This window comes from Pelodiscus sinensis, chromosome 4 (assembly GCF_049634645.1).
Source record: "Pelodiscus sinensis isolate JC-2024 chromosome 4, ASM4963464v1, whole genome shotgun sequence".
Classification (NCBI taxonomy): domain Eukaryota; kingdom Metazoa; phylum Chordata; order Testudines; family Trionychidae; genus Pelodiscus; species Pelodiscus sinensis.
This window is the reverse complement of record NC_134714.1, coordinates 124837929-124859282: the sequence shown is the minus strand read 5'-3', so window position 1 is coordinate 124859282 and position 21354 is coordinate 124837929. Positions and strand designations below refer to the sequence as shown.

The 21354-nt window shown below is 44.5% G+C and overlaps 1 protein-coding gene across 1 annotated transcript in view; it reads left to right on the top strand.

Moving 5' to 3' along the window:
- The window catches only part of LOC102460236 (acyl-CoA 6-desaturase), a 36743-nt gene extending 15785 nt beyond the window's left edge, over positions 1 to 20958 (top strand). Inside the window, exons 4-12 of the mRNA XM_006111744.4 lie at positions 118 to 219; positions 2680 to 2805; positions 4892 to 4952; positions 5470 to 5546; positions 5726 to 5823; positions 7528 to 7624; positions 11584 to 11663; positions 12682 to 12807; positions 15824 to 20958. Of these exons, the coding sequence (XP_006111806.1) occupies positions 118 to 219; positions 2680 to 2805; positions 4892 to 4952; positions 5470 to 5546; positions 5726 to 5823; positions 7528 to 7624; positions 11584 to 11663; positions 12682 to 12807; positions 15824 to 15875 (819 nt within the window). The 3' untranslated portion in view covers positions 15876 to 20958. The remainder of the gene's footprint in view (positions 1 to 117; positions 220 to 2679; positions 2806 to 4891; positions 4953 to 5469; positions 5547 to 5725; positions 5824 to 7527; positions 7625 to 11583; positions 11664 to 12681; positions 12808 to 15823) is intronic.
- The last annotated feature ends 396 nt before the right edge of the window (positions 20959 to 21354 follow it).

Here is a 21354-nt window from a genome sequence, read left to right as displayed (position 1 = left end):
GGCCTGTACACATTTCATACAGATATACATAATACTTGCCTTCTGCACTGTGTACTCTTCCTTATTTACCTTTGTTTTCATGCAGCCCTGTCACCCCTCTTCCTTTTTCCTCTGCAGGCCCAGGCTGGGTGGCTACAGCATGACTTTGGACACCTCTCTGTTTTTAAGAAGTCTGCATGGAACCATATCGTCCACAAGTTTGTCATTGGGCACCTGAAGGTAAAGGTCACTTGCTGGATGCCAACACAGATAGGACAATAATTGTGGTGGAGGATACGGGGGATCCACTGCATCTCTTGCTGTAAAAGCCATAAACCCCAGCCCACCAGTCAGATTTCAGATTCCAAGACACCTGTGGAACTATGCTGAGTTACACCAGCTGAGGATCTGGCCCAGAAAATGGTTAAAATGAAGCATTATGCAGTCTCCTTTACTCTCCTTCCCCTCCTGCATAAAGCCTAAATAATGTTTATTGCTTAAAATGATCATCCTACCAACTCTCAGCCACTCTGGACGATTTTAGAACATCAGTCCAAGATAGGGACCAACACAAAGAGTTCTATGCAATATAGCCAGAAAGAGGATCCACCTACAGTGGGGAGTCTTGTAGCAAGAGATACATATTTATTTTTGCATTGACCATTTTAGCCACAGGCAAGAAATGACCCCATTAGCAATTTTAAAAAAAGACAACTATGTGATCGTACCCAAGATAGGGCTCCATCTACTGAAAATCACAACAACAAGTAGCCTCCTTGGCCACAGATATGGTCTCAGCTTATGACTGTACCCCTTTTCTCCCCTTTCTTGAGGCCCAGCTTGCATGGTACCAGCCAGAAACGTTCCAATTTCGAAGCAGCACAAATAATGCTTAATTACGACTCAACCTGCTTTCATGCAAGGAGAGCAAATAGGGAGGCCTAGCAGAAGAAACCCATTCTTCTTGGCATATGCAAAGGGATTAATTATGGAGATTCTCATTTCCATGAACAAGGGTGAGCGCATTGCCAAATTTGGGGTCTAGATTAATTTCCTTCTCCAGGGCATATTTGGCAGTATTGACAAAGCAAGGCAGGAGGCAGGCAAAGTATCAGAGTAGAGAGATGATACCTCAGAGACGGGGGGGGGGGGGGGGGAAGGGAGAGGAGAGAGAGAGATTGGCAGGGATCTGGGTGAAGAGGCAGGATTTCCCTTCCTGTAGAGCACTGAACAAGGTTAATCCTTTAGGATTAGATGGGCATAGCCTACATGATAAATCTGTAAATCTGGGGGAGAGGGCGTTGTTGGACCATTGCCCTTCTCACAGTTGTCTCTCGCTCCTTCCTTCACTCTATAGAACAGGGGTCTCCAAACTACGGCCCGTGGGCCGGATGCAGCCCGCGAGGCCCTCTCATCCGGCCCGTGGAGACCTTTTTGTCTACGGAAAAAAAATTACGGAAATTTACGTGTATCCTGCCAAGATCAGCCGCCGCTTACGTGGACGTTATGTTTTTACCGAATTAAAATAGAGGCACGCAATAGTGCGTTATGTTTTCCAACCGATCATTACATTGCATGTTTTGATTGTTTTTTATTTGGACCTCAAGTGTGTAGTCGGCCCCCGAACTGCTGTTTGATAGTTAATGCGGCCCTCGGGCTGAAAAGTTTGGAGACCCCTGCTATAGAAGATCATTTGCAGGTCCTGAACAAGAAACACCAAAAAAACACAAAGCAATTTATTGCAGCAATCTAAATATGAGGGCTCCCCCATTGTGGTTGGCTATTCCTTCAGTACCAGCTTACCAAAAAAAGCCCTACTATTTATAGCCCTCTGATTACGCAGACCTGAGACAACCAGTTTCTAAACATGTGTCAGCAGGGGCAAGTAACCTCCAAATGCTGACTTCCATGACTAAACTAAAGGCAGCTTTGTGAGATGGGGGTTCTCGGCCCACTCTGAATTCTTGGAAGCAGCCAGCTGCCCACAACATGTATCACCAGTTACAAGGCAAGTGCTTTGCTGGCCTTCTGCCTGAGCATCCTTGGCAGTGGGATAGCTCGGTACTGTGTTTCACAAGTGCCAAAGAAAAAATGAGGACATAGAACCCTTTTAGGAAACTGTCCAGTCCTTTTTGTTTTTTAATATTCTCCATTAAAACCTTCATAGAAGTTGGAAAATAACATTTCTCTGGCCAGTTTTGTCTTTTTTTCCATTAGGCTGAGGGATTCTTTTCACCTTCTTTCTTCCAGTGCACAAGCCAGCATGGCTTTGCCTTCCTTACATCATTCTTGGCATCAGATGACACCAGAGTTCTGGATAAAGGATGCTGTTTATCTTGTGCTTCCCAGGCTGGTGGGACATCTGTCTGCCTGTCTTTGCACAATATAAATATTAGAGGCTACATGTAAGCAGGGCTAATTTTTTGATCTCAAAGCAATTAGTATTTTTTCTAAAAAGATACAATAAACCAGAGGATACTCTTTGGGCAGCTCCTCAGATGGGACCAGTCAGGTTGTCACAGCAGAGGATTTAGGCCCTGTACTCTTACAACAGTTTTAAAGGTAGCTAAGAGACTGGACATAAACTATATGACATGTGCAGTTTAGATTATACAAGTGAATGGATGTTACAGTGTGGGGGGGGGGATCATTTCTCCATTAGTGGGAATCATGAACTAAACATTTCCTTCCTCTCCGCAGGGTGCCTCAGCAAACTGGTGGAATCACCGTCACTTCCAACATCATGCTAAGCCCAACATATTCAAGAAAGACCCAGATGTGAACATGCTGCATATTTTTGTCCTAGGAGAGTCTCAGCCTGTTGAGGTAAGCCCAGGAAGTGGTGGCTGCTGCTTGGCTTTAGAGAACTTTCTTCTGTGAGGACAGGGGTTGATCTGTGTCTGGAGGACCAGACCTCAGCTGTTAACACTTTATCTTAGAAGGCATGTTGAAAGGAAACACCTTGGTCTCCTGCATCTGTTTTCTGGTAGGCATTTGGATCAAAATTAGAGACGATGTAAGCACCAGAAAGTTCACTGACAAATATAATTTCTCATGCATGTTTTCAGAGCAAGGGTGATTATATTTTTAGGTGGCTTGAGAGTTAGGGAATGAGAGTGAAAAGAACACAGAAATATAGTAAATTTTCATCCCATTGTTCTGAGATATCCAACTGTGGAAAAATGGGGCAGAAATACTCCAGATACTCCTTGCTAACAAGGATTCTCTCTGATATTTCCAACTTGTCATTGGCTTATTACTTCTGCAAGGGCAGCCACCTCCTGTGAATAGTCAAAGCATATTCATTTAAAAAGTTGACCTGATATTGAAAGAAGTGCCTTATGATATTTGTGTAAAAACAGGGGTCCTCACTTAATTGGGGCCTTCTTAATTGGAGCAAATTCTGTTTAGAGCAGATTGCGTGGCAACATCAGAATAATGGTTTCCTTTTGTGTCTTTTGCATGGGGAAAAATAGGAGAAAACTCTTGGAACCTACACTAATGCAATTGTAGTGCTGATGTGTTAAACACCAATGGCTTGGTTGTACTGCATGTCCATAGATGGGCATAAGGGAGAGGAATCCCCCATGTGTGCCCCTGTATGGGCAGCCCAGGCTTTGGATCTGGGTACGCAGGGATAAGGGACGCTGCATGCTTAGTTACTTCCCCACTGGAGCAGGTTGGGGTGGAGCAGGGAATATGCAGAGCGTTGGCTGCATTTCCCAGTCCACCAGCCAGCAGGGCTGAGCTAGAATAGCAGAGTGAATGGTAATTTGCTGCCAGTATATTACGCCCCTTAAGCAAGCAGGGAACATGGAGGGAACTGCGGCCCCCTGAGATGTAATTCCTTCTCAGGGTAATTCAGTCTGGGGCTGTGTCACTGGGACACAGCCTAGTCCTACAAAAACCCATACATTCAAAAAGAGAGGGCCAGATACTCAACTGTGTAAATCCTTGAAATCAATGGGGCTATATTGATTTACAACAGCCCAGGTTCAGAGCCATGGTTCCCACAGCAACTACGAGTCAGCTACACTGCACACAGTAACTGCATCTACTAAGGAAATGCAATTAAATCCAACTCTCTAGGGCCACAATATTTACAGTCTATTGTACAAAAACCTAAGGGAAGAGTACAATAAAGACCAATGGTGGTATACGACATATCAGCATAAGGATACGCAGGGGAAAAAAAACTTAGAAAGCTTTGTGGCTCTGAAACACCACACCAAGGCATTTGTAACAAACAAAGTACAGGGAAACATAAAGGAAAATGCTGAGGCACATTCATGCCACTGTAACCCATAATTGCTCACGTCACTTCTGAAACTGAGACTTAGGTTTAGTTACGCATGGAAACACTGAGTGGAGCAACACTGAAATATCTTTAAAACTCTGGACCTGTCTCTCTCCCTCAGTTCTCCCTCTGTATGAGGACGATAATGACACTTCCCTACTTCCCAGTACATGAAACACTATGAGATGCTCTGGTACTTTGGTATTAGAGACCCAATAAGTACTCAGGATAGATGATTTTAAATGGGAACTTACAGCAAATGTACACAAGGAAGTCATGATTAAACATATATTAGGAGGGCAAGATAAACCGTGACAACAGTCAGTTAAGACATCTTAAAATATGACCTGTTTTTCCAGTTCTAGGTGTAGTTTTGGAGAAGGAAGTATGCTAAGACAGCTTTCTAAGGACTTGCTCCTGGCCCGTGTAAAGCAATGGCAAAACCTTGAATACCTTCAGTAGGGTAGGATTAAGCCATAAAGCCACAGCTCTGACTGAAGAGGGTTAACAAAATAAAGAGGTGTCATTGAGCACCTCCTCCCATGGAGAAAGTTTCCTTGTATCCATAGGTGGAATAAGCTGAGACAATTCTCTTTCATTTGTCTCCTCCTCCAGTATGGCAAGAAGAAGCTGAAATACCTCCCTTACAATCACCAGCACGAGTACTTCTTCCTAGGTGAGTATGCTAAATCCCCCACCTTCCCTATATGCTGAAAGGAAGGAGATGCATCTTCACCTTGCAGCTTCCTTTTTGCCTCAGCAAAGCTATTCTTCACTTCCTCCCTGTCCAAGGCCCACCATCCCTTTCATATCTTAATTGCAAAAGAAGCAGGCAGCCCAGTTCCTTCATGACATCATTGCTCAGCTCCATGGATCCTTACCACCACCAAAGAGATTAAATAAAGTAAAACCCAGTGACTTTGTCTAGGAGGCAGCCCTTCATAGATGAACATGTCAACAGAAGTCCTGGACTTGCTCATTGCTAATCTAGAATCTTCCATTCCTGAACGTGAGCAGAACACTGAGGAAATGCCTCTTCTCTTTGCTGAGAGACACTTCCTCTCTTTGCTCAAAGTACCAGAGTTCAGGTTTCCCCATCACAAGCTCTTGCCTCAGTTATTATTTTCAGGCCCCCAGCATGTCTGTTCGCTGCATATGTCTCCCTCACCTGCTGTCTTTTGTTTGCCTTTCAGTTTTCCCACCTCTCCTCATCCCCGTGTACTTCCAAATGCAAATCATCATGACCATGGTCAGACACAGGTTTTGGGCGGTGAGTGACAGATCATCTCTGCCGTGTGTGTCCCATGTGGATGGAGGAGAGATACTTATCTGGGAGGGAAGAGAAGAGGACTCTGTGCACTCTGCAAAAGAAAGCTGGCTTAAGGAGAGGGTGTTGAGGGCAGGGAGGGTTGTTGCCTGTAAAGCATTCTCTCTTCTTTCTTCCCCTAGGACCTGGCCTGGGCCTTCAGTTATTATATGCGTTATTTCATCACATTCATCCCTTTTTATGGAGTTCTGGGATCCGTGTTTCTCCTCACCTTTGTCAGGTAAGAGACACTGTTGTCCCCTCTCACCCCTTCCCCCCCAACCTGGGCATCACACAGCCCAAATGATGAACGATGTCAAGATAACACATCTATGCCATGTCTTTCTCCCTCATTAACCGAGATTCTCTCCACTGATCTAGCCAATCAACACTACATCCCACTGCCTTGATTAGCTTTTTTTTGGCCTCAATATCCTCCAGCCCTTTCCCCTTTTTATTCTCTTTTCACCCCCCTCCAGGTTTGATTCTAGTGTTTAGGCTCTCTCATCACCAACTAGAGGCGGTGATGGCTAGGGGTTCTGAAACAATTTTTATAGTGAGGTTGCTGATGATGGAAACCAGTCTTTGGTGATTATTATTACTACTTCAAGCCAGGGGGTAAATACCACTGGTGACAGCAGGTAGAGATGGGAATCTTCATTCTTTCCTCACTTGCTCTTCCCCACCCTTGGAAAGTTCAAACACTAGGTCTGAGTCTCCGAAGAATTTTGGGATACGGCTCTTTCCACAGCACTTCAGTACAGCTTCCTCCCAGGCCAGCTGGAAGTTAAATTAGGAATGATGTAGGGTGCGCCCTTCCTATCATGACTGATTGTGCTGCCGCCTGTCAGCTCTGGGAGAAAGAAGTCAAATGCTGTTCTTCACTGGAATTCTCTGAATATAGCATGGCTTGCCGGATGGTTGGTGGCCCCATAAGCTCACTGATTATTTGTTTTACCCCCTAGTACAGAGACAGTGCTATGATTGACTGGACTGAAATTGCAGACCATGGGACTGTATTAAGGTTCACGTCCCTATCTTGGAAGCAGTGTCTGTGACTGCGAGCTCATGTCCCTGCCTGAGGCTGACCTGAATTTAGTTCCACTGTTGGGGTCCATAGAAATTTATTTTTGCAAAACTGTGTAAAAATTAGAGCTGTCACGCGATTAAAAAATTTAATCACAATTAATCGCATGATTAAAAAATTTAATCGCAGTTGATGAGTGTGGAGACTGAAGTCCTCTGGTTCTTTAAAGAATAAGTCCAAAGTTCAGCACGAGGGCAGCCTTGTCTAAGTCCCTGGCAACCTCAGCCTAGCAAGTAGGCATAAAAAGAGAGTTCTGTTTCCAGGGTCTACCATTCTTGTCCTTTTTGCTAAGCTTGACAGCCAGAAACCTAACAATGAAATGAGGCTGGGAGAAGGGTCTAGTGAGGTGAATACTTCCACCAGGAAATTGAAAAGCTCAAAAAGGTTCATGCAAAGTAAGTTCTTATTTTGTTCAGACTGGCGACCCATCCCTATATTTCTCAAACTAAGGGAGAATCAAAGCTTGTAAAGGCAGAAGGGTGTGAAACAGTAATCTACTCAGAAGAACCAGAGTTCAAGAGAGATAGGCACTAAAGGTTATCTTAACCGTCATGTATCCTCATAATCACGTTAACCCCTAAGCCTAAAATGGAGACTCAAAGGAGAAAGAAAAACCTACTGCAAAGCTGATTCCTTCCACTGCCCAGAATCAGAAAGCTAGCTACTCCATAATCTTGGGAAAGTTTCCTCTAGCTCCCTCTGCCTCCTCTGTATACAACATGGCTGCTCCCTGTACACTTCTCTCCACATGCCCTTTGTTATCACTGTTGACTTTACCTACACTAACCCGTATGAGGATGGTGAGCAGCTTAGATTATACCCTGACCGGCACTGTGAATTGTTACGCTTCCTTTGAAGGTTTCTGGAGAGTCACTGGTTTGTGTGGGTCACGCAGATGAACCATATTCCCATGGAAATTGACTGCGAGAAGCATAAGGACTGGCTCAGCTCTCAGGTAACAGCTGGGGTAGTCATATCCCAAAATTGGTTAGAAATTCACTTGCCCTTCAGAGAATGGCTGGATTCTCACTGTCTCTGACTACCTCACCCCAAAATTTAGGCTGAGCCCAGTTTAGCACCCTTAAAGCATAACAGCTATCTAGGACCCTTCCCTGCCTCTTCCCTCCTGTCCCTCCCCCGCTCCCCTCAGGGCGTAAAGCTGACTATGAGGAAGTGGAAATCCAAATCTGTATGCTGGATCTGACCTCTGAATTATTACATATTGAGAGGGGAATTTAAACAATTCCTCATTCAGGTATGGAGGGAGTACAAAGCTCAAGGGGTTTCATAACAACCTTCCTGCATAAAGTGTTAACAAACACATATGTAAATCAGAACTCCATGGAAGTCAGTGGGCCAGATCCCCAGTCTTTGACTTCAGTGGAGAAGTCCTGTGACTTCATGTGAAAACCAGTGGTTGCGGTTGCAGTGGCTCAAAATGCCTTCCATACACTCACCAAACATATACACCCAGAAGAGGAACTACTTTGCCCTCTTACCTGCAGTGTTCTAAGACTAATTCAGCCCTCACTTGGCCTGCCTCCCTTCACCATTAGGCTGGTGTAAATCAGAAATAGTTGCAATAACATCAGTATGAAGTGGGCCTAACTAGTTGATTGGAAAACCATCTCCTACATCAAATTACACTGTCTACTGAGGCCCTCAAGGATTAACCTTCAAAGTCTGGCAGTCACCATCTCTCTCGTGGGCCTGATCCAGTAAACACTTGAGCTGTGTTGAACACTTGAACATTTTCTTAACTGAAAGTCTCAGTGTAGTCAGCTACTCATGTGCATGCTTACCTATTTTGTTGGAAGGGGGAGTTTGGAGAAAGAACAGCTCTGACACTAACTCTGACATGAATGTGGCTTTGAGCTGAGTTCTTTGGAAACAGCTATTACTCATGCAGTCACCCCACAGAATTCACTGCCACAGCTTAGCAAGGAAAAGTAAGGAAGAGGATTTTAAGAAACGCTATGTAATTTTATGTTCATGAATAACAATGCTATGCTATGCCAGCTAAGCAAATGTTCCCAGGCTGCTCAAAGCTCCTGCTTCAGGGTTCAGAGGATGACCTGTGCCCAGCTGGGATGGTATCTTCCTGTTCCCTCCCTTCCATCCCCACCGCCCACAAAGTCATAGCATTGCACAGCTGGCTGGCTGTGGAATGGCCTCGTGCTTTGCCTCACTCTGTACAGGCTGTGGTGAAGGCAGGACGCCAACTAGATGAACCTTGGGTCTGCGGTAGTCTGGCAACCACTAGGAGGCATCACATAGTCAGTCCACTTTCTGAAATTTGAGAATCCCTGATCAAGCCTCTCTAGTGACAAGGGCCTGGGTTTGATGCCTGTGATCTTCTCTCCTTCCTAGGCTCATGGAGCCATGCAAGAGAATGTGATTATTCCCGAGAGGGAGTGGTGGAATTGGTCACTCTTCTGTTCGTGCCCTCAGCCCTCTCTGTCAATCTGCCTCTGGTTAAGAAGGGACAGAGTCCTCAGGAGCAACATGCCATTAGAGATAGGGAGGTAGCATTATGATAACTAAAAGAAGAACAGATAGGAATCTAAAAGAGTGGGAACAGCCCTGCAGCAGCCTTGTTATCATGAGAGGATCACGAGACAGCCTGCAAAGTGGTGTTTAACTGCTCAAGCCCCAGGGAGCATCAGGGGAGTTGACAGCGGGTCTGACGTGGCCAGATGAAATTGGTCTAGAGCTGTGGTTCTGAAACTGAGTCAGAATCCCAAAGTGCATCACAATGCCAGTAACTGGGTCACCAGATAAGTTTCCTGTAAGCTGTATGGCCACGCAGCTGCCTGTTTAGCACCTCACAGATGCTCAAGGCACCCACCCCAGGTGAGGAAGGCTGCCCCACCCCCAGCCTAGTGCTGCTTCCAGACTGCCATCTGACTGGGGGAGGGACAGTTTAAACCTGGTGCCTGTCCCTGAACCTGAATGCAACCATAACCTGAGCAGCCCAGCCTTGGAGCCCCCCTATTGTGGCCCAGAGCCTCCCTCACATCTCTGCACTCTGACCCTCTGAACCCCTCATCCCTGGCCCCACGCTAGAGCCCACACCCACAGCCAGAGCCCTCATACTCCTGCTCACCAACCTGTCCCAGACTTGAGCCCCTTAGCTCCAGCCCCACCCCAGAGTCCCACCCTCAGCTGCATCCCCCATACTCCTGCACCCCACCCCTTTGCCCCAGGCATTAGCTCCCTCCAACACTCAGACCCCCCCTTGGCCCCAGCCTTGCCTCATCAGTTTTGTTGTGTGCCCCAATGTGAAGGAGATGTGTTGCACACCATCTCCATGTCACACATCACCTCCATATTGGTGCACACAACAAACATTCATTCTGCTCAGGAGTGGGAAAAATTAGGGAGAACACCGGTCACCAGGGCCAGCATTAGACTTATTGCAACCCATGACTGAAACTAATGCCTGAGCACCCCTCCAACCTGGGGCAGCAGGGCTCAAGGTGCGGCCCATCTTTCCCTCCCTCCTCCCCCACAGCTGGAGCAGCAGGGCCCCCTTCTGGGGTCACATAGAAACTTTGCTGTCAGAAAGGTATCACAGTGCAATGAAGTTTGAGAACCCCTTGTGCAAACACTGATTTTAGTTCATTGTTCATTTATTGTGTAATTTTGGGATTACATTATAGCATATATACTCACTGTGTGTCAATTAGAATTGATCTGTGGGATTATAAAAGAGAAAGGTAGTTCCTCTAACTACTGAACTATGTACTAGACTTGAATAAAACAAGCTGAATAGTAAAAAGCCTTAAGTTAAAGCCTGCAAGACTTGAGCTCAGCTATTTTAGGGCTTGGAGATCAGAAATAATGACATACGTGCCAGAAAATAACCAGATGCCTTAAGATTATGTGGAAAGAGGCACCAAGTAATAATATTGTGCAGAATTGCCTACAAGATTAATAGTAGATCATAAAAACACCGCATGTGCCTTAATCATGGATTATAGGTTGTGCATCCAGGCTAATGAAAATAAAGGGAACTTACTCAGCCCATAGAAAATTGGGGTTCCTTAAGTTTGCAGGGAACACAGATCAATAAGAGAAAGAGGGACACTTTATGGACATGTGCAGAATGTAGATATAGACAGAATCACATTAAAAAAGGAGGATGTCCAAAATGAGGAAACTGAGCAGCCTGGGAAACTCCAGCAGGAACCATCCCTCTCCTGACCCATCAGACCCTAACACAGTATACAGGAAATCCCTGATTTTAAACCGCCCGAGTTACAACCCCCTGCACTTACAACCATTTTTGTAAGCGCAGAAGGGGCCAAAAAAACCTGATTTACATCCTCGGCCCACATTTACGACGGCACCTATCGTAAATGAAGGTTTGAGTTACAATGCCCCCGACTTGCGACACTTCCCCGGGAACCAATCACGTCGCAAGTCGGGGGCCACCTGTAACTACATTTGTAACTTGTACATAAGTCTGTAGAGAATTTCTGTGTGCTTGGGTAATCCTAACTTTAATTGTAACTTTAATAAAATAGCCTAACCCTTATATTAGTGAATGTCTACATGATCACTACCTGTGTTTCTAGAGACTAACTTTGAAGCAAGGAGCAGAAGTGACTTTCACTCTGTTAAGCTTAAAACTGTGGCCACCAAAGCCAAACCCACTTTGTTACAAAGTTTACTTTGAATAAAACAAAAGGCTAGCCTGGTTTAGAGGAGAATAGGGAATACAGCCAATGCAGGAGAAGCGATCTGAGACAACATTTCATCCAACAGCTTGACAGTACAGAAAGGTACACGACTCACTTGGTTTGAAGTGCCCCTTCTGCTTTTTGTAGCATGTAGAAAGAAGACCCCTGCACCAACTGATTTAAGGCCCAGGATTCATTAAAGTTCACTGTTGGCATCTTGTCTTTGCAGTTGGCAGCTACCTGTAATATCGAGCAGTCCTTTTTCAACGACTGGTTTACCGGGCATCTGAATTTCCAAATTGAGCACCAGTGAGTATGGGCCCAGGAGGATGGGAAGGAATCTGATGGACATAACCAGGTCACCACCTGGCCAGGCAGGGTTGGGGGAGAGGTGAGAGTGCTATAGGGCAGCAATGAGCAGGGAAGAAAAAAGGACCCAAGGAACATGATGAAACCAGAAAAAACTACTGCATTGATCCCTCTCATTTTGCCACTAAACACAAATATCTTTTACCTGTTGCTACTAGTAAATTTCTTTTTCACCCTCACAATCTTAATTTAGAGTCTGATCCAGGACTCATTGATTAAAACAGATATTAAATCAGGTCATTAGCCTCTTTTGGTTTGGATTGTTTCTCCAATAATTTCCTCTGCCTCTATCCACCCTCTGATGTATGTAGCTGATGTGTAACTACACAAGATTGTTTGCAGTTATGGGTATTCTCGTTCAGCAAAAATGTCAAAAACTAAGGTCAGTAATGCAAAATGCTGTCCATGGCAATGCAAAAAAGGGAGGGGAGATCACAGGGGGTAAGCGTGAAGGACCTGGAAGTTGACTTGGGGAATTAAAAAGAATCCTACTGAGCAGCAGAGGGTAACCAGACCACAGATTCTTTATCGGTTTGGTCTATGAGCTTCCCAACAATTCAGCTTCTCAGTAGATAATTAGTTGTTGTCCAAAGGGAATGGACAGCCATTTCAGTTGATCACGTGAGGTTTCTCCACTCCTCATTTTTCTAGCACTCCCCTTGTCTGTAAATACATTTCTCCTAATCTTGAAATGTTTTCTAGCCTGATCAGTTCTAATTATTTTTTCTTTTGGGCCATGATACAACAGGAGTGGAAATCAAAACATTCAGTTTTCAAAGCATTTCTTTAAAGGGAGTACTTCAAAGCTTGGATTTCTACCTCTCCCTCTCACAGTCTGTCTGCCTGTTTTGCTCATGGAGGAGGCAGTAATTAGCCCTAAGAGGACTCAGAAAGAAGTGTCTGTTCCCAGAGGACTGTCGCTAGGTTTTCTCAGGCTCTCTTTATTTCTTTATTCAAGCCTGTTTCCCACAATGCCACGTCACAATTACTACAAGATTGCGCCATTGGTGAAGTCATTGTGCACCAAGTATGGAGTCCACTATGAAGAGAAACCTCTTGGGAAGGCATTCATAGACATTGTTGGGTAAGGAGCCCTCAGTATGGTCATGGGTGTGTGCAGCCTGGAATGCCTGTACTAACAAGTAAGGTCTTCTCTGTTTCAATATAAAAAGCTCTGCTTCATAGGTACCTGTGCCTAGAGCAGTGGCACTGGAGCCGTAAAATGTTTGTTTGATATAAGACTGATCACCTTGTTGCTTCAATCTAAAAAGCACCTGGATTTTTGCTGTAGAAATGATGTCATGTCATAGAGGGGAAAAAAAGACAGTTTTTTTCTCAAAAAGAGCAGGTTCCACCTCTATAACCCACAGACTACCTTCCACCCTGGTCCTCAAACAAGCAGACATCAGGAATGACTTGCTCAATGGTCACCAAGTCACTACTGAATTCCCCCTAAGAGATGTTCACTCCTTCTAGCACCTTTCATACCATGCTTTTCTGGTTCCTGGCCCTTTCAATCAAGCAGCTACAGACCCAAAGTAACGAGGAGTCCTGTGGCATCTGACGAAGTGGGTCTTTGCCCACGAAAGCTTATGCTCCTACACTTCAGTTAGTCTATAAGGTGCCACAGGACTCCTCGTCGCTTTTGCAGATTCAGACTAACACGGCTACCCCTCTGATACTAGACCCAAAGTAGCCATTTCACATCTGACTATCACAGACAAAACTTTCCTATTTCTCAGCTGGCATTCCCGAAGAAGTGTCATATTATCTGGATGGGGGAAATAGGTGGACTTTAAAACAAAAGGACCAGATCATGAGCCAAACTGAATCCTGTTTGTGACCCTCTAGCAGCAGAGAGGGGACTTTAAAGCATAAATATGCTCAGGATTTATATGCTAAATGAGCAGCTGATGATTACTCTACCACTGCAGAATCCTCAGCTAGCAAAGAGAGAGCATCACTGGTTCTGTACACCCTATTCCAAGGGGGACTACTGAGGGTGGCAGGGGATATGAAAACAACCTGCTGCAGTAACAGGTTCCAAGGAACTCCTTAGAGGGGTAGAAAAGTGGCAGAAAATCACCTTTGTTCTTCCCCACATGCCCTCAGCTGCATCAAGTACTGCTCTGATGCACAGGGGGATTCTGCCAGAGGTTTCTCTGGACAGTGGCTACTTGGCTAGAACATCTCAGAAACACGGGTGTTATCTGAACTCTAGCACAAGGGTGGGAAACCTTTTTGGGATCAGGGGCCACTGACCCACAGAAAAATCAGTCGGGAGCTGCACACAAGTGAGAAACAAAAACAAACAAACAAAAAAAATTACCTCTCACCAGTGTGGGCTCCCCAGTGCTGGGGGAAGCCCTGTTCCTCGGGCTAGATCCAGGTAAGCTGGGGGCTGCATTTGACCCCCAGGCCTTAGATTCCCCACCCCTGATCTAGAAGGAGTTCCTGCTGCAGAACATATTGAACTACTTTCTGACACTTTATACAAAATCCTATTACAAAGGGCAGGGTACGTAACACTCTGTGCAAAATTCTGCATACTCAGAAAGAGACAGCTTCAGGTAGCTTCACTCCCCATTAACATCCATGAGCCCAACTGTGCAGTAAGGGACTATGATTCAGTGTCAGTAAGAGTGTCAGAATCTGGCCCATAGTGTCAGCCCCGCCAAATGTGGCAGCAGCAACCCCCTGTGTTTAGTGAGAAAGTCTGTGTGGCTCTCATTTGGGAGATTAAGAACCAACAATTTCTCTGTGGAAGTCTCCCGAAGTCAAACCATATCACTTCCATGCCATGCATGCTTGCCCAGCCACCGGGTCTCATTGATAGGATTTTCCATGTTAGCTCAAATTTGTTGCAATCTCCATGTCTGATTGTCTTCAAAGAGCTGATGTGAGAGGGAATTTTGTATGAGGGGGCAGTGTTTTCTGTAAGTTGAGTGTTTGGCCAGACACACAGGAGAGATTCAAATGCTGCCCCGCTGATTAACAGAGCACCCACAGCAGCATGTGTTTCTACCGCTGGTGCACATCTGCACATGTCCCTGTGCACATAACAAAATTGATTCCACACACGGATGGAAAAAATGTAGCTGAAACATTGATATGAAGAGTGATGCAGAGGGAGAAGTGGGAAATTATTTTATGTGTGTACTTTGTTCTACATGGTTAGGCAGTCATAATTCCAGTTTGTAGAATTACCATTTGTTTTCTCTTGGGTCAACTCCTCAGTGGGTGTAAATCAGTGTAATGCACTTGAAGTCTGTGGAATCAATTTGATTCCTACAGGTTACATCTACACTACCAGTTTTCTCCGCAAAAAATACGCTAATGAGGGACTCATTTGCATGAGTCATGATCTTATTTGCATATTTTCTGCTGATCCGTTTTTGCACTGGGATTTTTGCGCAAAAACAAGCAATGTGGATGTTTTCTTTTACACACAGACCCCTTTTACCGCAAGGTCCTTATGCCCCAAAAAAGGAGGTTTACCTATCTTGTGCAAAAAGAAAACGTCCACACTGCTTGTTTTTGCACAAAAACCCCATTGCAAAAACAGATCAGCAGAAAATAAGCAAATGAGATTGTGACTCATGCAAATGAGTCCCTCATTAGCATATTTTTTGCAGAGAAAACTCGTAGTGTACATGTAGCCACCGGGTACATCTACACAGCAACATTATTTTAAAATAACTAGCGCTATTCCGAAATATCTTAGTCTGTGTCTACACAGCAGGCAGTTACTTCAAAATAGTGTCAAAATACAGTTAATCTGGAGGACTTCTTACTCTGACTCTTATTACCCTCACTGTACAAGGAATAAGGGAAGTCTGAGGAAGAGTGCTCTATTTCGAAATAACTGCCATGTAGACACTCCCTATTTGGAAATAAGCTATTTCGAAATAAGTTACACAAGTGACGTAGCTCAATTTGCATAGCATATTTCGAGTTAAGCCCTGCAGTGTAGACGCATGGGACCCTATGTTCGACTTCCTTAGAAAGGGTTGCATTCAGAAGAAGGCAACTTTTTGCAGAATCTCTGATCAAGTAGGCCTGTGAGTCCTGCTTCACTAAAGCCTCTTCTCTTTCCATAGATCCCTAAAGAAATCTGGAGCTCTCTGGTTGGATGCCTACCTCCATAAATGAAAGGAAACTGCATTATAATGGGAAGATGCGAGTGATGGGAGAAGGACCATGTGGTTTTGTTTTTTACTATCAGATTTCAGCCTATATCTGTGTGCACAGTTTGAGGGGAGCTTCCTGTCTTGTGAAATGCTATTGGGTGGGGGGTAGGAGGGATTTAAAATGTGTTTGGCACAGCCTTCAGAAGATGAGTCAAAAGATCCATCTCATATCACTTGGCTGGGTATTGACCAAGCAGAGTGGGGTTTTCTGGTTTGGAGGTGGAGGTTGGGGTGGGTGAAGAGAAGAGCAATTTATTCCCTCCCCTTCCTCAGCCATTCACTGCAGCCCTAGCCTCAACCCACATACACAGGCAGCGGATTTGTCTACATGATCAGGCCAGTTTCAGAGAGCTTCTGCATCTGTTACATTATTTAAAGTCACAGAAACACCGATCATCTTATATGCTTCCCCCCACACTTCTGATGCTGGTTCAGAGGAGCAACAGCCCGGCATTGGATTGTGTTTAAAACAAAAGAAGCCAATTGCCTATTTGATCACTCCTGGAACCACACATTCTCTTGGCTGTGCTGCCTGCTGCATTCTCCCAGGAGAACTGGGAGGTGCAGCTGTGAGCAGCAGGTGTTGCATTATGAGTCTGTCTGCCTCACTCAGTGCCCTCCTGTGGCTTTGTCTTTCTGAGCATAGAGCTGCTTTAGTAAATGCCAGGGCACCAATCCTGCACTGAACTCCCCCATTTACTTTTCTGGGATTCTACACAGGTGCAGGTATCCAACTACCTGGACCCCAGTGCTGGAACAGGCTCCGTGTGTGTTTTACTATTAATCCCTGTTTTCAGGGATCTGAAACTCCACTCTGGGAGGAAACGGAGAGAGTGATTTAATGATCACTTAGGCAGGTTTTCTTTCCACGTGGCCCATTTACACTACTAAGATGTCTGCTATCTAATGATAATTGTGACATGTATAACACATTGACATACCCATTGCAGATGCTTTATTGTGCTCCTGTGGCATTCATAAGCTGCCTTTTCTGTGGGGAAGGGGGTGGGTTTTGCAGTTACTTTACACAAATACAGCAGAGAACCAAGCTATCCTGGTTTATTTAGTGTGAAACTTTCTAGAGAGAACTGATAAATGTCTTAAATTGTCTCTACCTATTTTCTGTGGGATGAAGAGAAAAACCAGTAACGGCACTAATGGAGAGTAGTGTTGCATGGCGCAGGGCCCAATCCAAAGTCAATTAGTAGCTATTGAAAGTTTTCCTTTGACAGCAGTTGGCTTTAGATTAGACTGATTTAGTACAGTTGAAAGCAAGGCAAATGGGATGTTCCAGTCACATTTAGGGCCAAGATTTCTAAAAAGGCCTCTACAATTCTGCCCATCCCTCACTGCTTGTTCAAAACCCACATTTCCTTGTGCAAAATGGATATTTAGTCATGCAGTTACCTAATGATGTGCTTGCAAACTTGCCTTAGATCCCCATTCTAGAATTGCATCCCCTCTCAGGCAGTTCCTATCAGCTAAAATCTATAGGGCTCTGTCTGCATGGACTCAGCTTCAGGGTTGGGGTTTGACACTTGAGAAAGTTTAACCTCCTTTAGAAACTGTCTCACTGAAGATCTGATCGTACTACACGAAAGCCAGAAAATTTATAGTGGAAATTATAATTTAACCAGTCCAGTGATGCCTGAAGTTTGTCGGGGACTATGAATATTTGGGTGATCTCATAATGGAGTTGACTGCAGTACCTAAATATCACTCGAGGTGGTTAGAATGAAATGTTATTGTCCTGGTGTGCTTCAATTTCAATTTCAACCAGACCTTGAACATCTTTTATATCTTAGTCCCTAAGGTTCTGATCTCTAATATTCTGTAGTTTGTAGCCTTTTTGAACAAGGTAGTAATGAGTTAGTATGGGGTTATGGATACAGTAACACCATTCAAACTGCCTTAATCTCTGTCTCTTTCTGATTCAGTGAATGTATCTCATTTTCTCTGCTCCAGCAGGGATGAGCACAAACATATTGCAACACCTGCTTTGCAGTCCTCCAAACTAGCAGCTTGTTTTTCAAGAAGGTTCAGGTTCTTTGCTCCTCCTAGTTCCTGTTTCCAAAACAAACTCGCAATTTAGCTGCTCCTTGGTCTTTGCTGTCTATCTGTTTGGTAACGATCCAGAGGAACCTCAGGAGAGTGGTGGCTCAACAGACCCATCTCACGCCAGTAGCCTTATTCCAGACACTCGCTTTTGTACTTGTCATTGATCAGTTTACTCGTGTTGTATTAAGTAAGAGAATAATGCAATTCCAGTAGGGCACCCTGCATTGCCAAAGCTTGGGAGATGGCAGCTAACCCTTCTGACAGCTGAAGAACCTTGAAAGGTTCTAGAAGAGTAATGAGGCTGGGCACTTTGCAGAAGGAAGGGCCAGTCCTTAAACACAATTGTTTTATTTGTCCTGAACAATAACAAAAATCATAAAGGGAACAAGTAGGGACAGGCAAGTGCCTGACACTGGCTCTTCCCCCTTACTGGATGCTTTTGATCAAACCATAGAAAATTCTTGTTCATGGAAAACTCTGCATCACTAAACCCCACAAAACAAAAACGATGCCATTTTATAGTTGGGAGAGATTTGAGTGTCCTACTGTTGCATCTGCTGGAGGATGAAAGTCTTCTCTCTACTTAGGATTGGGTCACTGACTCCACATAAAGTAAGATAAACACACCTACAATTTTTGTAAGAACATAACCCATGCCTGCTGTGTTGTTCTGTCCCTGTCTAGTGGCAGCTAGTCCACCTAGTGATTATTGAGTTGGTATTGGTTGAGAGGCAAGTACCTTTTGGCTCATGCAGGAGAGGCTCATGCATTTAGCTCCAGAGGTCCCCGGGTTTGATGCTAACTATTGGAGTCAGTCAGCATTACACTAATATGCAAACCAAATTCCTCTCTTGAAAACTATCCATGTTGGGAACAATGTTCACTGTATCATTGTCTGTTTTGCCTCTGGTCTAGTCCCAATTAGCGACCTTCCCAAATGAGCAGTGATCTTCTCAAAACTTCCCTCTTTTGTTGGAACTGAGGCCTCTTTTCTCTCTCTCCAGCCAACTCTGTAGAGTCTTTTATTTGTACAAAGGTGTCTGCAATTCAATAGATAGAAAATAGTGTTCCCTGTAAGCTGTGGGCTTGGGTGGCCACTCAGGAGAGATTCAGGTGCTGCCCAATTGATTACCAGAGCACCCACTGCCTCCCGCAGCCAGCAGCATGTGTTTCTACAGGTGGTACACATCCATATATGCCTTAGTGCACATAATAAAAAATATTCTGCACCTGAACAGAAAACATTAAAAGAAACATTGGTGGCAAGGTCTCCCTGTAGTCATTGTAGTGAGTCAGACAGCCCTGGTGTAAAAGGGTGAATCAGGTTCACTGTATTCAGAAAGGTGGAAAACTTGCATGATGAAATTTGAGAAGCTAGCCTGAAAGGTTCAGTGCTGTTTGCAACCTGAGTAGCAGAAAGTGAGCCTGGCTTTATATAAAGACTTGGGAATAAAAGCCAAGTACCAGTGAAGTGTCCTGGTATAGCTATGGCCTCAAACCTGCCTAAACCCAGCAATTTAGATGAATTTGACTTTGTGGTTGCAGACTTGAACTTGACACTCAAAGTGAAATTCAGGGGTGTGAACATGGAAACTTAAAACCTAGTTTGCCCAAATCTTCAGAGAACAGCAATCAATGAGTTCCCTTCCCAGAGCAAGCAGGGAAAAATCATGTCTTCTCGCTTTTGATTATTTTTTGTTTTTGAATGAGATACAAGCGCATGCAGGGAGCTTCGGGGGGCTTTCAAGAAACAAGCCTAAGCGACTCCACTGGTGACTCAGCCTTTGGCAGCACGCAGGCCATGTCCAGAGGTGGTGGGCTGGAGATAAGCAGCCCTGGGTGGGGAGTACAGCTGGGAAGGAGGAGGTAGCAGGGAGCTGGGGGATGTGTGTGGGGAATAGGGTCAGGGATGTGAGCCTGAGGGTGTGGCTACACAGCACCCTAAATTCGAAATAAGATGTGCAATTTGCACTATGCAAATTGAGTATCGTATTTCGATTGTATTTCAAAATAGCATATTTTGAAACTTGGCGCATCTACACAGCGCCACATTTCAAAATAATGCACTATTTTGAGACATCCCTTAACCCTCGTGGAACGAGGGTTACAAAGATGCCAAAATAGCATGCCCGTGATTTCGAAAAATATTTTGAAATAATGGGCGGCTTGTGAAGACCCAGGGTAACTATTTCAGGATACTTCCGGTATCCCAAAATAGCTGTGTAGATGTACCCTGAGAGAGAGAGAGAAGAAATCAGCAGTGGAAAAAAAGAGTGAGAAGGGAGACGAAAGCAGGCTGAGATCAACTGTCCCACATTTTCGTTTTTTTACCTGACCAGATAATGGCTTTAAGGTTGGATTGTGGCTAGCCCTGTATGGGTGCACTATGAGGGAGGCGTGCTGCCTCTCATAAGGAAGGAAAAGGCTCACTCTTTGACCTCCCTGACTAAAAACTGGGTGTGTCTAATGCAAGCAGCAATACTAGACAACCCAAAGGGAGCTGGGTTTTGGACCCATCTTATTCCCACCTAGATAACTGAGCAGGGCCAGTACAGGAAGAAACACACACAGCACCTTGAAAAGGGGTGTTTCCGTTCTCTTTGAAGTATGCACTTCCCTAGCACTCTGGGAGACATTCTGGGTGAGCCAGCTAGAAAAGCACCTAAAAGCTGCATTGTAGATCCTCAATCAATAGATCTTTGCCAGTTTGCACCATCTGGGGATATAGCCCTTCCTGTAAGTTAAGTGGTGAGGGGGTAAAAAAGGACCAGGGACCTAGTTTCTGAGGATCGTGTACCAACATGGTTTAGGGGACTCAGCATCATAACATCATCCACACACAATAGAGCTGTGTCAAAATGCTTCCTTTTTGTAACAAGCTGCTATACATCAGCCATAGCCTCTTCCTACAGATGCTTTTCTAAAAAGCAGAGCCCTAAAATTTAGTGTGTCTAGGAGTAAAAAAAAAAAAAAAAGCATAAAAAAAAGCATCAAATTCAAAAATCATAGAAAAGCTCTTGATTGTATCACTCTTCAAATAAATATTTCAGGAAATCAAGAACTATTTTTTCTAGTGTATGTACTTCTCAATAAATTCATAACTGTTGACTATAAAACAGTGGAATGTGGTTTGTTCAGTCCCAAAATCAGTGCTGTCCATAGTGAAACATGTAGATATATATAACTGCCTAGTGGGTAGGTACCAGTGTATAAACACACTATAAAGGTATGCAACAAAGAGGAACTATCTAACCTAATTAAGACATTTTTAGGACACCCATCACTGTATTACCTAAACACGAGGGCAGCACACCATTCTGTATGTTTGGAGTTAGATTAAGGATTGTTCAAATCCATTACTACAATGGATTTAGGGTGGGATT